The 19092-nt window shown below is 36.9% G+C and overlaps 3 protein-coding genes across 4 annotated transcripts; 2 read left to right on the top strand and 1 right to left on the bottom strand.

Annotated features, from left to right (window-relative positions):
* Positions 1-6342: 6342 nt before the first annotated feature.
* On the top strand, positions 6343-7360 carry LOC108361495 (ATP synthase subunit s, mitochondrial). Its single transcript, XM_017614120.1, has one exon. It carries the CDS (start codon positions 6549-6551, stop codon positions 7218-7220), a length of 672 nt encoding a protein of 223 aa, XP_017469609.1. The 5' UTR covers positions 6343-6548; the 3' UTR covers positions 7221-7360.
* ValRS (Valyl-tRNA synthetase) lies at positions 7284-12059 on the bottom strand. 2 transcript variants are annotated; one of them, XM_017614119.1, is made up of 7 exons: positions 11689-12059; positions 11099-11266; positions 10292-10868; positions 9722-10221; positions 9451-9658; positions 8238-9267; positions 7284-8173 (listed from the first exon to the last, which is right to left on the bottom strand). In XM_017614119.1, exons 2-7 carry the CDS (start codon positions 11158-11160, stop codon positions 7671-7673), a joined length of 2880 nt encoding a protein of 959 aa, XP_017469608.1. In that variant the 5' UTR covers positions 11161-11266; positions 11689-12059; the 3' UTR covers positions 7284-7670. The 2 variants fall into 2 exon arrangements, with proteins under 2 accessions (XP_017469608.1, XP_017469607.1); XM_017614118.1 differs by having other exon boundaries at positions 10292-10846; positions 11689-12056.
* Positions 12060-15561: 3502 nt separating this feature from the next.
* On the top strand, positions 15562-18779 carry hpo (serine/threonine-protein kinase hippo). The gene is made up of 2 exons (XM_017614117.1): positions 15562-17192; positions 17273-18779. The coding sequence occupies exons 1-2, from the start codon at positions 15974-15976 to the stop codon at positions 18058-18060; spliced, it is 2007 nt and encodes a 668-aa protein (XP_017469606.1). The 5' UTR covers positions 15562-15973; the 3' UTR covers positions 18061-18779.
* The last annotated feature ends 313 nt before the right edge of the window (positions 18780-19092 follow it).

The raw sequence follows: 19092 nt of genomic DNA, 5'->3' as shown, positions 1-19092 counted from the left end.
TATTCTAATATTTAATACTAAAACTTTTTCGCAAAATAGCTTATTGCCACCCTGAAAAATTGTCGTGCTGGCTGTTCGGTTCACCCAGCAAATCGTGCTGGCTGTTCGATTTCGAAAATTCCCTCATGAACGAAAGACACAAGATCACGTAAGAACAAGAGAGTGAAAAAAGTGGATTTTTTTTAGCGGGTTCACGCCATCTTGTTTCACTGGAAAACGAGCGAAAAGCAAACAAAGCAAAGAAAACAACGAAACCCAAAATAGCCACAATTATTGTCAGCCGCTTTAAACGCACAATTTAGGTAAGATGATGCAACAAAATGCTTTAAAATGTGTTGTCATGTTGAATTAACTCTTCTTTACTTGAATAAAAGTGTAAAATAGTGGTGCTTGTGATGTAAATAAACGCTCAGCTGACGAACCCGCTCTCGCAAACTTTTTTCTCAAAGCCAGTTACAAATACAACGTCGCGTTCTTACGTGATCTTGTATTTTTGGTTCATGAAATTCTCTCACTCCGTGCTGTGCACAACAACAATTGCACGGTGATTGCCGATCGAAATTGGTGGCGTACACCCGATTTACATGATTCAAGTACTTGAAAGCAATTCTTGCTCATTCTCTTTTGCGTTTTCTATTTGCGTTTACACGTTTCAATTTATTTGAATTCAAGTTTTTGGTTCTATAAATGGAAAGCAACGAAAATGCCAACAGCACAGCAAGAAAGATGAAACGACTTGACGGTAAAGACGCATGTGTACTCGTCCCTTTTCTTCTCACCCCCTCTACCACAAGCGAGCAGAATTGAATTCAATACTTGATCTGTGTAAAAGCAGTCTTAGATGGATCATTTATAGGATTGCAAATTTTAAGCAATAACATCGATACATCGATGTTTCGATGCATCGGAGAAAAGAACATCGAGGCTAAAATATATCGCCAGAGAAACATCGATATATCGATGGTTTCCGATGTTTGGCAGTTTGTTAATTTCTAGTTAAATCTAAAGCAATATTGAATACTTTAATAATTATGAATCTTTTTTCCTGTATTTCATTACCCTTTCTATAGCCCTTCTATTATTAGAATCAAAATCCATAAAGATCCTAGGCCTGATCTTGTTAAAATTAAGGCGTGTTTGGTTCTGTTTTAACGGCTAGGTTATTAGCATTCACAATGAATCCAACAATTTCATTGAGCTTGGGGCCGTTTTTATGAAAAATGTTGTGGAAAAGCAACAATAATTTACAAAGGTAAGAAGTTATAGCTGCTATTTGGNCTAGAAAACTTTGACTCAAGAAAATTTCTTAGCCATTTCTTGTACGTCATTTTGTATGGAATTTTAGCTTTTCTTGAGAACTGCATACAGGCCTTATGGAAATACCAACAAAATTTTAAATTTGACATTGTAGGCCATGNTTCATAAGAAACGGTCTCAAGAAAAATTCTGAATGAATAATAAATTTAAGGTCGGTCAAATATACCGAAAGAAAGTCGGAGAGTCTCCTTTAAGTCGATGTGTAAAACATCGGTAAAACTTCCATCGATGTTTCGTCAATTTCGCGATGTTAGTAAATTGTAAACATCGAAGGCAAACATCGAAAATTGAACCGATATTATCGATGTTTCAAAAACAACGATGCATCGTTTGCACGCCTAATCATGTGGTTCACCTGTAGTTGGTCAAGAAAAAATTGCCATTATGTCGCGTGTGTGTCCAAGGAATTTTGACATTTTTTATACCTCACAGCCTGTTGCCTCACTCTTTCCTCATGATTCAACAACTACAGGTTGTAGCAATCGTACAAAAACAACATTTACCGTTGGTATGAACTCCTTGTGTCATCAACATCTTCTTTATCTATTCATATTCGTATGTATATGTATACCCTGCATACCAGGATTTCATAGAATTCTGAAAGGTTTCACAATTTTTTTATAATTTCCTTTAAGAAATCGTACAGAAATTTCTTTACTAGTTCTTGTCAACCGTTTCATATGTTTTTCTTTAAAGATTTATAAAGGAATCGTAACAAATTTCCGACACTCTTAAAGATTTCGGGAGCATTTGTGTGTAGGGTATATATAGACGTATATGTGTATGTATACGCGGAGATGTAAATAAAGCAAAACAGACGATAATTTGACACAAGCGTGCTCATAAGAAGAAGCATAGCTTCTATCGCTATCACCTGTAATTGATGCGCCTTGCTCTTTCCTCAAGAAATAATGGAACGGGCATATATTTCTGTTGCAAGCCTGGGTTGCCTTGTGCTCTGTTTTCACAAAAAACTTTAGAAAACCGTACTAGAAAACTTTGACTCAAGAAAATTTCTTAGCCATTTCTTGTACGTCATTTTGTATGGAATTTTAGCTTTTCTTGAGAACTGCATACAGGCCTTATGGAAATACCAACAAAATTTTAAATTTGACATTGTAGGCCATGTGCCGAAACATTAACAGAAAATCAGCTAGTAACACCACCCCGTAAAAATTCGCCTTGCCAATATTCGGCGCAGAAGTCTCTCGACCTCGAACGCTCTCAAGGCGTACCAACTACAGGTGATAGCGATAGAAGCCATGCTTCTTCTTATAAGCTTGTATCAAATTATCGCCTGGTTTGCTTTGTTTAAATATCCGCGTATACGTACACATATATGTACGTAAATATATACCCTGCAAACAAATTCTCCTGAAATCTTAAAGAGTATCGGAAATTTGTTACGATTCGTTAAGCAATCTATAAAGAAAAATATATGAAGCGGTTTACGAGAACTAGTAAATTTCTGTACAATTTCTTAAAGAAAATTCTTAAAAAAATTGTGAAACCTTTCACAATACTTTAAAATCCTGAAAATCTATCGGAAAAGAGATTATTGTTTTTAATCTTGTATAATCTTGAACAAAAATATTGTGCTTTTTCTTAAATTTTCAGATCTTTTACTCAATTTATTCAAACAAAATTGAAGTATAAGGTATGCAATTTTAGGAAAAAGCAATTGCTTAGTTTTTATTCATACGGCCCATTATGTATAGACTTTATAGAAACTTGAATTCAAATATACTATGTACATACTTAAAACTATTAGCTGTCGATCATTTACATTAATTATCAAATTATGCGACACATTCCACGTTAAACTCGTTGGAAATTATGTCAAAAAGCTGAGACTGCCTTCAGTGTCGACTTTATTTTTACTATGAGTACGCCACATCATATTCTCAACAGTTTGTAATGAAATTCTATTTCTCTTTTCATATTGGACCAATTTTAAATCTGAAAATATACGCTATGCAGCTGCAGAGCTATTTATGTTACAAGTAAAATAAATTAAAAATGAATGTAGTTCATTCAAAGCATTTTTCTTTAAGCTTATTTGACCCTAAAACGTTTCAATATTTTCGATCAAACTTTAAAAGCTGCCACTGCATACATAAATAAATATTTTACCTTTAACATGTATCAAGACTTGTACTAACCGAAAAATTTAAGTATCTCCCGAAATGAGCGAAGAAATAAAGTATCTTCCGTAAATTTGCACAAAGACGTGCCACTTTTGAAGTATATAGATCAAAATGGCAACACTGCATGGAACGTTCTATAATTCTCTCGTTGTCCGCTTTGAACTGTAATCGTAGCAAGGCACTACAAAACAAAATATATTCGTTTAAATTGACAGCTCATACTTATAAAAGTTCAACTGAGATCAAATACGGAGGCGTATATCAAAATCCGAACAAAGGAAATTGTTCATATTTTACCATATTATAAGAAAATGAANCATGCTTCTTCTTATAAGCTTGTATCAAATTATCGCCTGGTTTGCTTTGTTTAAATATCCGCGTATACGTACACATATATGTACGTAAATATATACCCTGCAAACAAATTCTCCTGAAATCTTAAAGAGTATCGGAAATTTGTTACGATTCGTTAAGCAATCTATAAAGAAAAATATATGAAGCGGTTTACGAGAACTAGTAAATTTCTGTACAATTTCTTAAAGAAAATTCTTAAAAAAATTGTGAAACCTTTCACAATACTTTAAAATCCTGAAAATCTATCGGAAAAGAGATTATTGTTTTTAATCTTGTATAATCTTGAACAAAAATATTGTGCTTTTTCTTAAATTTTCAGATCTTTTACTCAATTTATTCAAACAAAATTGAAGTATAAGGTATGCAATTTTAGGAAAAAGCAATTGCTTAGTTTTTATTCATACGGCCCATTATGTATAGACTTTATAGAAACTTGAATTCAAATATACTATGTACATACTTAAAACTATTAGCTGTCGATCATTTACATTAATTATCAAATTATGCGACACATTCCACGTTAAACTCGTTGGAAATTATGTCAAAAAGCTGAGACTGCCTTCAGTGTCGACTTTATTTTTACTATGAGTACGCCACATCATATTCTCAACAGTTTGTAATGAAATTCTATTTCTCTTTTCATATTGGACCAATTTTAAATCTGAAAATATACGCTATGCAGCTGCAGAGCTATTTATGTTACAAGTAAAATAAATTAAAAATGAATGTAGTTCATTCAAAGCATTTTTCTTTAAGCTTATTTGACCCTAAAACGTTTCAATATTTTCGATCAAACTTTAAAAGCTGCCACTGCATACATAAATAAATATTTTACCTTTAACATGTATCAAGACTTGTACTAACCGAAAAATTTAAGTATCTCCCGAAATGAGCGAAGAAATAAAGTATCTTCCGTAAATTTGCACAAAGACGTGCCACTTTTGAAGTATATAGATCAAAATGGCAACACTGCATGGAACGTTCTATAATTCTCTCGTTGTCCGCTTTGAACTGTAATCGTAGCAAGGCACTACAAAACAAAATATATTCGTTTAAATTGACAGCTCATACTTATAAAAGTTCAACTGAGATCAAATACGGAGGCGTATATCAAAATCCGAACAAAGGAAATTGTTCATATTTTACCATATTATAAGAAAATGAAGTACTGGTCAAAATAATAGCACCACAACATTTTAGCAGTTTTGACTATTTTTTGTTTGTTTAGTGTCTACTAATTTTTTATAAAAGTTGTACAAAACGTAAAAAAACTACAAAACCATTAAAATTTCAAGCTTTTTAATTCGAATTTCTATAACAATTTTGTGTAAGCGGTTTTATAGCTTATTAAATTTTACTATAACTCAGTGTAAGCTTATAGTTGCTAAAAATTCCAATCACTAAAAATTTTTTTTGCCGACTGTATTGTGATTTTCTTGGTAAACAATTAATGTAANGTACGCCACATCATATTCTCAACAGTTTGTAATGAAATTCTATTTCTCTTTTCATATTGGACCAATTTTAAATCTGAAAATATACGCTATGCAGCTGCAGAGCTATTTATGTTACAAGTAAAATAAATTAAAAATGAATGTAGTTCATTCAAAGCATTTTTCTTTAAGCTTATTTGACCCTAAAACGTTTCAATATTTTCGATCAAACTTTAAAAGCTGCCACTGCATACATAAATAAATATTTTACCTTTAACATGTATCAAGACTTGTACTAACCGAAAAATTTAAGTATCTCCCGAAATGAGCGAAGAAATAAAGTATCTTCCGTAAATTTGCACAAAGACGTGCCACTTTTGAAGTATATAGATCAAAATGGCAACACTGCATGGAACGTTCTATAATTCTCTCGTTGTCCGCTTTGAACTGTAATCGTAGCAAGGCACTACAAAACAAAATATATTCGTTTAAATTGACAGCTCATACTTATAAAAGTTCAACTGAGATCAAATACGGAGGCGTATATCAAAATCCGAACAAAGGAAATTGTTCATATTTTACCATATTATAAGAAAATGAATGTCGATAGTGGCGACAGTTTTCAACTATAGATAGTATACCAGCTCTACTCTNCACTAAAAATTTTTTTTGCCGACTGTATTGTGATTTTCTTGGTAAACAATTAATGTAATGTTAAAGGAGAAGTTTCGCTAAAACCGACATCGAAAGCTTTTAAGAACTATCGATAGTGGCGACAGTTTTCAACTATAGATAGTATACCAGCTCTACTCTCTTGATAAACAAACTCATCTGAGGGCATATGCTGATCACCATAGTAAATNGGCATATAGATCAAAATGGCAACACTGCATGGAACGTTCTATAATTCTCTCGTTGTCCGCATTGAACTGTAATCGTAGCAAGGCACTACAAAACAAAATATATTCGTTTAAATTGACAGCTCATACTTATAAAAGTTCAACTGAGATCAAATACGGAGGCGTATATCAAAATCGGAACAAAGGAAATTGTTCATATTTTACCATATTATAAGAAAATGAATGTCGATAGTGGCGACAGTTTTCAACTATAGATAGTATACCAGCTCTACTCTCTTGATAAACAAACTCATCTGAGGGCATATGCTGATCACCATAGTAAATTGCACAAGAAAACTAATAAGGAAATCTGCGGGTACAAGAACAATTTTTTATCCTCGTCTTAAAAGGATCCACTGGAATAGGCCCGACTATACCAAAAAAGTAAATTTGCGGCAATGGTTTTTTTACAATTTATTTCCAAAACAAGTTTAATTTCTCATTGTCGACGCGCTTTCACGACTCTCGTCGCGGGCAGAAACTATTATGTGGCTCACAAGATTTCAACTATCCTCAATGCGCAGAGAACACAGCTGCAATTGCGCCCGCTATGGGGCTATGTAGCGATTGCATTCAACAAAGTGGACAACGACCGCCTCAACAAAGTTGGTCCAGATCGGCTTTGCGCTGAATGGCTACTTAAAAATGGCGGCGGTGTCGGTTTAGTGGGCATGCCGAACAGAGTCGTAAAGGACTACAACAGTCTGCCACCAGAATCCGTTAAATTCAATGTACAGGTAGTTGATGCTTCGAATTCATCTGTTATGAAGATGGGTCTCGATCATTTTGCTGGTTGTCGACACATCGACACTGTTGTTCTACACAATTGTAAGCACCTTGAGGATGGCGGGCTTGAAGGCTTGGTACATTTGAAAGAGACCCTCAAAAAATTGCAAGTTTCTGCTTGTTACAATCTTAGAGACAGTTGTCTCGATGTAATAACTCAATTGCCAGTGCTGGAACAGGTGCGTTTATTCGATTTGATATATGTGAAGGATTTACAAGGAGTGGCAACAAAATTGAGGAAGGCATTACCGAACTGTAAAATTGAGCTAGGGGCCGCAGAGTAAATTTATTTGAGATTTTAATTTAGAGTCACGTCTATATACATATATATAGTACATACATATAAATATTAAGTATGTTAAACCATCTATTTGGACAATAAAAGTGTTTGTATATCGACAGTAACTTTCCATGTTTATACGGATTGGATTCAGTTGTTTCAATATAATCTCTTAACCACAATCAATAACAAAGAATTTCTCCCCAAACTTTTTAATATCTTTTAAACTAGCGCTTGATAACATTCAAATCCTCAAGTTCACATCGTTATATTAGTAATATTTAAAAATTTAGTAATAACCACTGTTCTAAAAATAAATTAAGTTAACTAATAAAATATGCTTCGGGGGAAAAAAACAGAAATTAAATTTGAATGCCAAGCAAAGCATAAATGCGTAGTGGTAAGAGCAGTGTGTATTCAGGTGCATCAGCACCCCCGGGAAAATACTTTGTGCCTACATTAGTTGCAACGTCTCAATAGCTGCGATAATGCGTTGGACTTCACCCTCCGATTGCTGTAGTTTTTCGGAATTGATTGTTTGCACTTCAGCGGGTACTTTAGTTGCATAATCAGCTGCCTGCATCGCTTGCTTCAACCTTTTCACAGTTTGGTCTAACTGTTCTTTCCGCTTCTGCAACTTGGTAATTTCCTTATCCGATTCAATGAGACCTTTAAGCAGCAAATGCACTTCACATTGCGCGCTAACAGTTAGTATAGCGCAACCTGCCGGGGGTTCAGTAACGAATTCGATCTTAGAACAGAAAGCAATCGTCGTCAAATCACCGGAATATTTCTTCAATATAGCATTGGGTTGCTCATCGGTGCAAACAATGTACGCCTCGGTTTTCACTTTATTAGGCAGATTGTAATCAGAGCGCGCTGAACGTATTATACGGGCAGCTTTCTGCATAAACTCAACTTCTTTTTCGACTTTTTCGTTGTGCCAACTAACGTTTTCTGCAGTTAAAACCAAGACTAATGAGGATACCAATTTTTATATAGCAAATTGTAACGCGCTCACCTGGGTAGGCAGCCACACATATACTTGGTGTAGTGTCCACACGTGGCAGTCGTTGGAATAACTCTTCGGTAATAAACGGCATGAAAGGTGATAAAATCCGCAGACCAAAATCTAAGCATATAAAGAGAGTACGACGAGCAGCGGCTTTCTGTTCCTCGCTCCCGTTTTGGAAGATCGGCTTGACGCACTCTAAGTAGACATCACACAAATCGTATAGCCAAAAACTGTAGCAAGCGCTCGTCACAGCTGCAAAGTCATACTGCGCGAATCCAGTGTTGCATGTGTCGATAGCAGTGGCCAAACGTGATAGCACCCACAAATCCATGTTGTTTTCATTTCCGCTGAGAGGCAAATCTGCCGAATACTTCTCATCGCCACTGAAGTACATCAGCGCAAACTTCGTTGCATTCCATAACTTATTACAGAAAAAACGATAACCCTGCACTCGATTTATATCTAAATTGATGTCACGCGCTTGTGTAATGTAGGCACATAGAGCAAAGCGTAGCGCATCTGAGCCACATTCGGGTATGCCGTTTGGGAAGTCTTGTTTTTGCCCAGCTTTGGCCTTTTCAATTTCGCGTGGATCTAGATTGGAATCGTAAAGTAGCTTGTGTAAATCCTCCAGAGAAATGCCCTTAATAACGTCCATGGGATCAATAACATTGCCCAGAGATTTGGACATTTTTCGGCCATGTGCATCGCGCACCATTGGATGGAGATAGACTTCCTTGAACGGCAACTTTCCAAGCAGTTTTTGCCCAAAGAATACCATACGAGCAACCCAGAAGAAGAGTATGTCATGACCAGTCTCAAGTAATGTTGTAGGATAGAAGGCCTGCAAATCAGCTGTGTTGTCAGGCCAGCCGAATACGGAGAAGGGGTAAAGCCCCGAACTAAACCATGTGTCCAGTACATCTTCATCTTGATGCAGGACTATTTTGCTGGGATCCACATCGAATTTTCCAGCAGCCTTTTTAAGTGCCTCCTCTTCCGAACGCGCCACAATCCAGTAGTTTTCGTCATTGGGCTGAAAAGAACAACAAACGGTAAATATTTGCATACATGTGTTTTATATAATTTCAGTATTTAACACAAGGGAATCTAGTTAGGCTTACCCGACCCTCATCTTCTTTAGGCTTTTTATTAGGAATACAATTTTAAAAATTATATCGTACCCTTAAAAATATACTATTAAATTAAAATTACGTACCGTTCCACTTTTTACGCTTTCATCATTGAAGCTCACATGATAAGCAGGAATGCGGTGACCCCACCACAGCTGACGCGACACACACCAGTCGCGTATGCCCTCCATCCAGTGGTACCAGATTTTTTTGTGATGTTCTGGTATAATTTTCAAATCACCCTTGCGCACAGCTTCAGTAGCATCGGCAGCCAGCTGATCACATTTCACATACCTGCAAAATGATCGAAAAGCAACAGTTATAAAACTTATTCTCAAAGTAATTTACGAAACACACCATTGTGGCTTAATCATGGGTTCAACTACATCCTTGGAACGACTGCAGAAGGGCACGACCATGGGATTATTGACGGTCTCGCGATACAAGCCCAGTTCTTTTAGTTTTTCTAGTATGCGTTTACGGCAATCGAAACGTTTCATGCCCTTAAACTCGCCATAGTCACCGATGATATAACCATCGTCATTGAATATAGTGATGAATGGTAAATTACAGCGCTTTCCTACTTCGTAGTCATTGGGATCATGGGCTGGTGTAATCTTCACTGCACCCGTACCAAAGTTCATATCAACAAAATCATCTACAACGATTGGTATACGCCGCTCGCAGAATGGGTGCTGCACGAATTTGCCGTGTAAATGCTTGTAACGTTCATCTTGCGGATGTACGGCGACAGCGGTATCGCCCAACATTGTTTCAATACGAGTTGTAGCCACGATAACTTCCTCATCGGAATTCTCCACCTTATATGCAAATTTGATTAAAACGCCAAATTCAACCTGCAACAAAAATTTTTAGTTTTATATAAGAAATTTATATAAGAAACATTGATGGATCTGCAATTTATACCTTTTCATCATAACCGGGTATGGAGAAGAAAGTTCTACCGGGTATATCTATTTTGTCTACTTCAATGTCGGAAATAGCCGAACGTAGCGCGCAAGACCAGTTAACAAGACGTGCACTGCGATAAATACTGCCTTCTTCATGCATACGTACAAATGCTTCAGTAACAGCTTTACATAACTTGGGATCCATAGTGAATGCGACACGTGTCCAGTCATACGAAGAGCCTAAACTCTTAAGCTGATCGTATATGCGCACACCTTTTTCACGGCGCCAATCCCATATCTTTTCAATGAACTTTTCACGGCCCAAGTCGTGTCGAGTCAACTTTTCTTCACGCCAGAGCTTCTTTTCAACCACCACTTGCGTGGCAATGCCAGCGTGATCACACCCAGGTACCCATAAGGTGGTGAATCCTTTCATACGATGAAATCGTGTTATTGCATCCTCAATAGCATTCGTCAATGCATGACCCAAATGTAGTGAACCTGTCACATTGGGTGGCGGGATCACCATCACAAATTTTCCTTTAGGATTTGGTTCTAATAAGCTAGTGCGCTTAAAATTAATTAAAAACATACTTATTCAAAAGCATTAAATTATTACAAATAATAATTGCATAAATAATAGTTACTGCAAAAAACAAACAAACGCCCCTGACTTACGAATGATTGCTCAGGATTGCGTCAGCATTAAGGTTACACCTCGGCGTGCCCAAAATGCTTTTAAAACTTTATATGCAGAAAGTTTAGTTATGACTCGGTTATTGTTTACAATATCGAATATTTATGCTTGCAATATTAAACTTACACCATATTCAGGCGTGAAAAAGCCTTCCTTTTCCCACCAGCCGTACCACTGTGCTTCAACATAACGTGGGCTGTAAGCGTCCGGTAACGCACCAGTAATGTCTTTCTTCACGCCCGGAGCAGTGTTTGCTGTATACACGGCAGCCTCTTTGGCCTCTTTAATTTTTTTCTGTAATGTTATAAAAGCCATTAATAAATCGAGCCCTAACCGCCAAAATAACGTAAGCGACATTTTTTTCAAAATTTTCTTTTTGAAGCAGAAATGCATCTAGATGCTCTAGGAATATTTCTGCATCAAAAAGAAAATTTTGAAAAAAGTGTCGCTTACGTTATTTTGGCGGTTAGGGCTCGAAATCATAATCGCAAAACACATTACCACAAAGCAAAGCATCGTAATTGTTGTATATATTTTGCTTTCACTTCCATGCCAACAATGCAATTACCAACCGTACCATGATACAAAAACAACAGAACAGTACAGCAATTACCTATTGTAATAGGTCACTCCGGCCCCCACCAACACAGTATAGTTATATTGTGCCCACCGATTGATGTTCGAGACACTCACGAATGAAGGTTCTTTGCACTCACCTCAGGCTTTTCCTTCTTTTCGGCGGCTGCAGGTGCTGCTGCTTTTTTCCCCAATTTTGCCTGCAACTTCGCCAGTTTTTCAGCCTTTTTGGCTTCCTTTTCCAATTGCTTGGCTGTTTTAGGCGGGTCATCACCGGTTGTAAGCGCCGTTGGGTTTTCTATTTCGCCGTTGGAAACTGGTTGCTCCATTTTATTGCAGTACGAAAATTCAGATACAGGATAACTAACACCAATCGATCGAATTATTACGTTTTCGGTCACAAATTTATGAGTAATCTGCAATGTTTTCCCCGTGCCACGCGGTGCTCGGGAACACTTCGACGAGTTTCCGATATCAGCTGTGAAATGACAGCACAAAAGAAAGCAGTAATTAGAGATGGTTGGTTGAGTAAAAAATAGTTGTGTTTTCGTATTCTCAAGCAAAAAATATCCAGTAACTAGTGCGGTCGTTTAATGATTTTCCATGAACCAAAAAGACAAGATCACGCGGGCAGGAGAGTAGCCCGTTAGAATCGCATTTAGGAAAAAAAGAACAATTTTGACATTAGCCGTTTGTTTACATTTCTTCGTTGTTTACAATTTGGTGGTGGCTTTTTACTGCAATTTTCTTCATTATCGCTTGTGACAACGTGCGTACACATAAGATAAAGAATAATTTAACACAACGGCATGATTTATAGAAGAATTTGCATAATAAAAAAGGTTATTTAATGCGTTCAACAATTTCGCGGTTTTCTCCGTTCTCTTCGTTGTTTACTTTTTACAACAAAGATGGCGTCGAGATTTCGGCAGCTGGAAAATAACTTTTTTCGTCCTTTCCTTCCCGCGTGATCTTGTGTCTTTCGTTCATGCTAATTTGCGAGCGAAGTGAAAACACACTTAGTGTGCTTTTACACAGTTCAAGTATTGAATTCAATTCTGCTCGGACATGGAAGAGAGGGGGTGAGAAGAAAAGGGACGAGTACACATGCGTCTGTACCGTCAAGTCGTTTCAACTTTCTTGCTTTGCTTTTGGCATTTTCGTTGCTTCCCATTTAAAGAACCAAAGACTTGAATTCAACAGAATTGAAACGTGTAAAAGCAAATAAAAAACACAAAAGAGAATGAGCAAGAATTGCTTTCAAGTACTTGAATCATGTAAATCAGGTGGAAAGGCTGATTCACATACAACTTTCTTCGCTTTGCTTGATAGTTCTTTCCTTTGACATATTAGATCGATGTAGGCTCAGTATATACTGAGGATGTAGGCATATGCATGAGTATGCTCACATAAAAAACGTTTGAAGCAAAGCAAAGCAAAACGAAGCAATATCTTGGGCAACTCTCAACTTTTGCCCGCTTTGGCAATCAGCTGTCTACATGTATCTTTCCTCGTGCGCTTGCATTTGCATTTAATGACAAAAATAGGGTAAATAGGAATTTTTATTGCTATTATTAATGCATATTATTATATTGTTATGTATTTTATAGAGAAAATATATGGAGAAAAACGAGAACGCAAAAGCTGTCAAATCGTTTATTGTAGCATACCTTCTGCGTTTCACACTTTGTTGTCAAAGTTTGAACTGTCAAGCAAAGCGAGGAAAGTTGTATGTGAATGGCCCTTAAAAGTGAAGTGTTTCGAAGTGACTTCCCTGCAAGAACACTGACTATCATTTGACAAATCATTTGAGTGGCAAAACTGATAGGCGCGTATTCATAGTTCAGCAACTAAGTCGAAACTAACAAAGTTGCAACTTAAATTTAAGTACCAACTTAAAATTTACCTCTCTTCATAGTCGCATTTCAGACTTCTACTAAGTAGTTTCGACTTAGGTTACGATATAGCAAACCGAGTGTGAAAATGTATCGATTTTTCTTTAAGATAATTTGGAAAAATTACATTTTTATTAAATAATGTCAAGTTTGATGATCCGTTTATGTAATTTTTATTTTCATTGCATGATTATGCAAAAGAATAATGTATCATTTTCTTGTTAATTGTGTGAAATAGCCAAAACATCCGCAGTGATGTGAAGTCGATGTTTATCGAAAGCATGCTGTGAAACATACAAATAGTAGATATCTAAATGTTATGCACAAATTTACTTTAAAATAACTAGCGTGAAACTGGCTTATTATTTGAGAATTAATCTAAATTATTCCAATTATTAAATTGTGATGTAGCTTTATTCGAATTGTAATACGCATTTAATTTCATCTTCCGATTAAAATGGATCGATCTTTGTAAATTTTAATTGAAGATTATTCAATATTATCAAAACCGCCCTCTACCAACTTAATTTTTACATATTTCGTCTGTTTTCCCTTAATTTGATAAAATACTTCTTCCTAGTTACGACTTAGGCTTTCTGCACATTGGTCGTCCAATCATAGTTGCTTCATCGTCACAATCATGATGCAACGATTACATGACGACCACTTTCGGTCGTGATATTTCAATTCATTTGGCGTCTAAATGTTCACTTGGAGCAGGTATTTCTGTTTTTCTGGTTGATATTTTCGCGAAATATTTACAAAAACCTGCAATTTTTAAAATATGGACTGTGCTGCAACAATTGTAGACATAATTTTTCAGTAAAATCTCTTTTCTTTTCCTGAAATGTGTTTTATGCACGCACACAGAGACTTTTTACAATGTCGTCATATTTTATAGTTAAAATGCTCGAATTTATTGAATTTTATTGCAAATATTAACCTTTTCACTAATTTTTCCCCATAAAATGTAAACAAACAATACGTTCACAACGATTAGCAAACGACAGTGCCGTACTTATCCGTTTCTGCATCTTCTACGATTTGCCGATAACTAGCCGATAACGACAAGTGTGCAGATCTTCTTTGAAATGTATGTGCTCGGCTCAAAATTTCTGGGCGAGACGATTACGCAACAATGATTGGACGACAAGTGTGCAGATAGCCTAAAGTAGCTCGCGCATCGCTCCGGATCCAACCATGATTCAACAACTACAGGTTGTAGCAATCGTACAAAAACAACATTTACCATTGGTATGAACTCCTTGAGTCATCAACATCTTCTTTATCTATTCATATTCGTGTGTATATGTATACCCTGCATACCAGGATTTCATAGAATTCTGAAAGGTTTCACAATTTTTTTAAGAATTTTCTTTAAGAAATCATACAGATATTTCTTTACTAGTTCTTGTCAACCGCTTCATATGTTTTTCTTTACAGATTTCTAAAAGAATCGTAACAAATTTCCGACACTCTTAAAGATTTCGGGAGCATTTGTTTGCAGGGTATATATATACGTATATGTGTATGTGTACGCGGATATGTAAATAAAGCAAAACAGACGATAATTTGACACAAGCGTGCTCATAAGAAGAAGCATAGCTTCTATCGCTATCACCTGTAATTGATGCGCCTTGGGATCCAACGAGGCGCGGTCGCCGAAAGAGCAACAGCGGTGACAACCCCACGCCTTTCCAATCAGCTTCAGAAAAGTTGATATAGGTTCTGTGTTCCACGGAAGCAATTTCGGCAGGTTTATCAATCGAGATGACTATGGGCTGATGCTAAGGTCAGCATAGGTCGCCACGTTATGCAGTTAATCAAACCAGCGTTTACAATCGTTATGTCTTGCGAGCTGCAGCAGCTGCCCATAATACAGACCCCATAGCAATATCCTGACATTCTAGGATGGTATCGTTGCTGTCGATATCGGAATCAATGAGACGATACTGTACGGTGTGGTGCGTGATGAACACCACACCACGGCGGGGTTTAAATTTATGTAAAAAGGTGATTTTCGTACATTTAAAAAATATCTGAGACGTTGTTTAGTTTTACTTGAGAATTGTCAAAAAGGGCAAAACCAAAGTAGCGGTTTGCTTGGTGGTTTGCCATTGCCTGCAGAGGGGCGACTGCTATTCGAAAAAAGTGACAGCTAAAATTCTAATAAAAGTAACCGCTTTTACCTTGTATATCTAGTAACTGTACGCTTTTTAATCGATACTCACAATCGCTTTTGTTGATTTTATCGTTTATATGCACCTGCAGTGATATAAATTTCTATCATCACCATCTTAGAATATTCGCTTTTCTTTATCGTTTTCGTTCTTTCTGTTTGTAGATTTTTCACTTTTATGGGTAATAAAATCATTAAAATGTGCGTAAACTTTTAAAAAATATTAGACACTGTGTAGAAATTAAGAGCACAGACGGAAAAGGTTGCAAAATAAAATATTGGACATAGAAAATAAGTAAAGGTGAAGGAGCGAAATTTTATATCCCCTGCCCGGTGTTTGATTGTACGACAATGTCTTCCGAGTTAAAAAAACTTTCAGAGGAATCTCTGCTGCAGCCACCAGAAAAGGTTTTCGATATTATTTGCAAACTTGGCGAAGGTAGTTATGGGTCTGTTTACAAAGCATTGCATAAGGAAAGTAGCTCAATTGTGGCCATTAAATTGGTGCCAGTGGCGTCCGATCTGCACGAAATTATCAAGGAGATCTCTATAATGCAGCAGTGCGACTCGCCGTACGTGGTACGCTACTATGGTTCCTATTTCAAGCAGTATGATCTGTGGATATGTATGGAATACTGTGGTGCTGGCAGTGTTTCGGATATTATGCGGCTACGCAAAAAAACACTGACTGAAGATGAAATAGCAACGATTCTTTCCGATACATTGCAGGGCTTGGTGTATTTACATTTACGTCGAAAGATACATCGCGACATAAAAGCGGGAAATATACTGCTTAACACAGAGGGCTATGCCAAATTGGCAGACTTTGGAGTAGCTGGCCAACTTACAGATACCATGGCTAAACGAAACACAGTGATTGGCACTCCGTTTTGGATGGCACCAGAGGTTATCGAAGAAATTGGCTATGACTGTGTGGCCGATATCTGGTCGCTGGGCATAACCGCACTAGAAATGGCTGAAGGCAAACCGCCTTATGGTGACATTCATCCGATGCGTGCTATTTTCATGATCCCCCAGAAACCACCACCATCTTTCCGCGAACCCGATCGATGGTCGGCCGAATTTATTGATTTTGTTAGCTTGTGCCTGGTAAAAAATCCCGATGAACGCGCTACCGCTTCCGATCTGTTGGACCACGAGTTCATTCGCAACGCAAAGCCACGTAGCATACTCAAACAAATGATCGAGGAAACTTGTGCTATTCGTGAGCAACAGCGCGCTAATAGGTCGGGGGGTATGAGTCAAGCTAAGAGTTTAGCTACACAACAGGAAGAGCTTGTGCATGAAGATGAGCCCGAATTTCAGGTGGAGACGGTCAAAACATTTATTGACGACCCGGGTACTTTAGTGCCGGAGAAGTTTGGCGAATACCAACAGGCTTCAGGTAGCGATGCCACAATGATAGCGCATGCTGAAGATAGCGGTACTCTGGGTCCTGGTGGTCGAGTACTGGGAGTAGCAGATGGTGCTGACAATGTAGGCGGCAGAGCTAGTGATGTGACAGGCGGCACCGACACTGGAACGCTCATAGAATTGGAATCGAATTTGGGTAAGTAAGCGATAAGTATTTAAAAAAAAAATGTTTTTTTTTTTGTTGTGTATTCATTATTCATATCCATACTCCTACAGGCACTATGGTCATTAATTCAGACTCGGATGATTCAACCACAACAAAGCGCAACGAATTTAATAAACCACGCTACCGCCCCAAATTTCTTGACCATTTCGAACGCAAAAATCCTGCTGACGCGCTCGTGCCAATGCGTATAGGCGAAGATTTGGAAAAATCCGCTAGCTACGGTGTATCCTCTTCGGGTGTCGGTACGGATCATTATCAAACAAATACACCACAGCCGCAGCCGCAGCTGCAGCAGCAACAACACCATATAATGCAGTCACAACTAAATCATACAAATTCGAATGATACGAACTGGGAGAATAACATGGAAATGCAGTTTCAACAAATCTCTGCTATCAATCAGTATGGTCTTCAACAGCACCAGCATCACTTGCAGCAACAACAACAGCAGCAGCAACAGCAGGCGGCAGCCGCAGCAGCTGCATATTATGGTCATCCGTTGGTGAGTGACCATCACTTGCTAGCAATTAACAATCAGCAAAATCTATTGCGCAATCAGCAACAGCAACAGCAGCAACAACAACCCCAACCACCTGCCTACCAGCAACATCATCTGCACACTCAATCGCACAGCTATGTTGATGGTGAATTCGAATTTTTAAAATTCCTCACATTTGACGATCTAAATCAGCGATTGAATAATATAGACTCTGAAATGGAGAAAGAAATCGAGGAGTTGAACAAAAAATATAATGCCAAACGACAACCAATTGTCGATGCCATGAATGCCAAGCGGAAGCGCCAGCAAAATATCAATAATAATCTCATTAAAATTTAAAATAAATTCAGTAGAATATTGCGATAAATTGCTGAAAAATTAAAGAAAAATCATGCGTGCTCAAAAGAGAGACTTTTTGTTTAAGGTGCATTAAATTGACAATTGGTTAAACTCTATAATTATTAAATGTTTATTTGTAATTTAATTTAGCCATAGATGCAATTTTGAATTACCAATTGCAAACAAACTCGAATTGTGTTTAGAAAATTAATGTTCAGAAGCAATGGAGTTATGTGCTCATTTAGAATTACATTCAGCAAAATTCAAAATGGCAATTTAACACTACAAAACTCACAAATCGTGGGCAGACTAGCTTTACGTTTAAATTCAGAACAACGTTTAATAATGATTATGAGTAAATTAAGGTCAAAATATGATGCAATTGTGTAGGAAATTTAAATTGTAAAAAAGGAAGTAAAAGTATAAGGTGCTGGCGCATTAGCATCGCATATCATAAACTTTTAAAACTTTATATAGAAAGTATAACAAACGAATATTAAGAAATGCTCACATTTAGCGTAGGAACAAATTAATTTTGGCAAAATGTAAGTCATTGCACTGCAGTTCTGCATTGTTGTCATAACACTCTGCCCTCCTCCTGTTAACAATAACAATAAGACCGAATTGTATTCTAATTAAGTACTCAAGAGAAAAAAATACAATGACGAAAGCGTTTGTACCCAGTTGGAAAATATATGTTTACAATGTTTTTTTTTTAATTTTGAGCTTTATTCTGAAAACATTTCCAACTCTAAACGCCATTTAATGTATATTTGAGTGTACTATGAAAACAGGAAGCCATATGGCGCCGAAGACTGGGAATCGTTTTCAGAGTTGTCTATCATTTGAGCCGTTCAGTGCACAAATGAATTAACTCCATCAACAAAAGGGTGAGAGATGCGATCAAATAATGTACATTACTTTTTAAAATTCCATTTATATTATACAATCAAATATATTATATAAATTTATTCTAAACGCAATAAGTTATGACTATACCAAGTGTTATGACACTTAAATTTCAGATTTTTC

The sequence above is a fragment of the Rhagoletis zephyria genome, unplaced genomic scaffold (genome assembly GCF_001687245.7).
Source record: "Rhagoletis zephyria isolate East Lansing unplaced genomic scaffold, Rhagoletis_zephyria_1.1 Rzeph_scaffold_00777, whole genome shotgun sequence".
Lineage (NCBI taxonomy): Eukaryota > Metazoa > Arthropoda > Insecta > Diptera > Tephritidae > Rhagoletis > Rhagoletis zephyria.
This window is presented reverse-complemented; position numbering and strand designations above follow the sequence as displayed.

Bases quoted from the DNA above. Each gene is read 5' to 3' on its own strand.
- LOC108361495 (XM_017614120.1), top strand. From the start codon at position 6,549: ATGGTTTTTTTACAATTTATTTCCAAAACAAGTTTAATTTCTCATTGT.
- ValRS (XM_017614118.1), bottom strand. From the start codon at position 11,877: ATGGAGCAACCAGTTTCCAACGGCGAAATAGAAAACCCAACGGCGCTT. The intron at 9,659-9,721 runs GTGTGTTTCGTA...ATCATTTTGCAG, and splicing joins CCCATGATTAAGCCACAATG to GTATGTGAAATGTGATCAGC. The intron at 9,268-9,450 runs GTACGTAATTTT...TGTTCTTTTCAG, and splicing joins AAAGCGTAAAAAGTGGAACG to CCCAATGACGAAAACTACTG.
- hpo (XM_017614117.1), top strand. From the start codon at position 15,974: ATGTCTTCCGAGTTAAAAAAACTTTCAGAGGAATCTCTGCTGCAGCCA. The intron at 17,193-17,272 runs GTAAGTAAGCGA...ATACTCCTACAG, and splicing joins AGAATTGGAATCGAATTTGG to GCACTATGGTCATTAATTCA.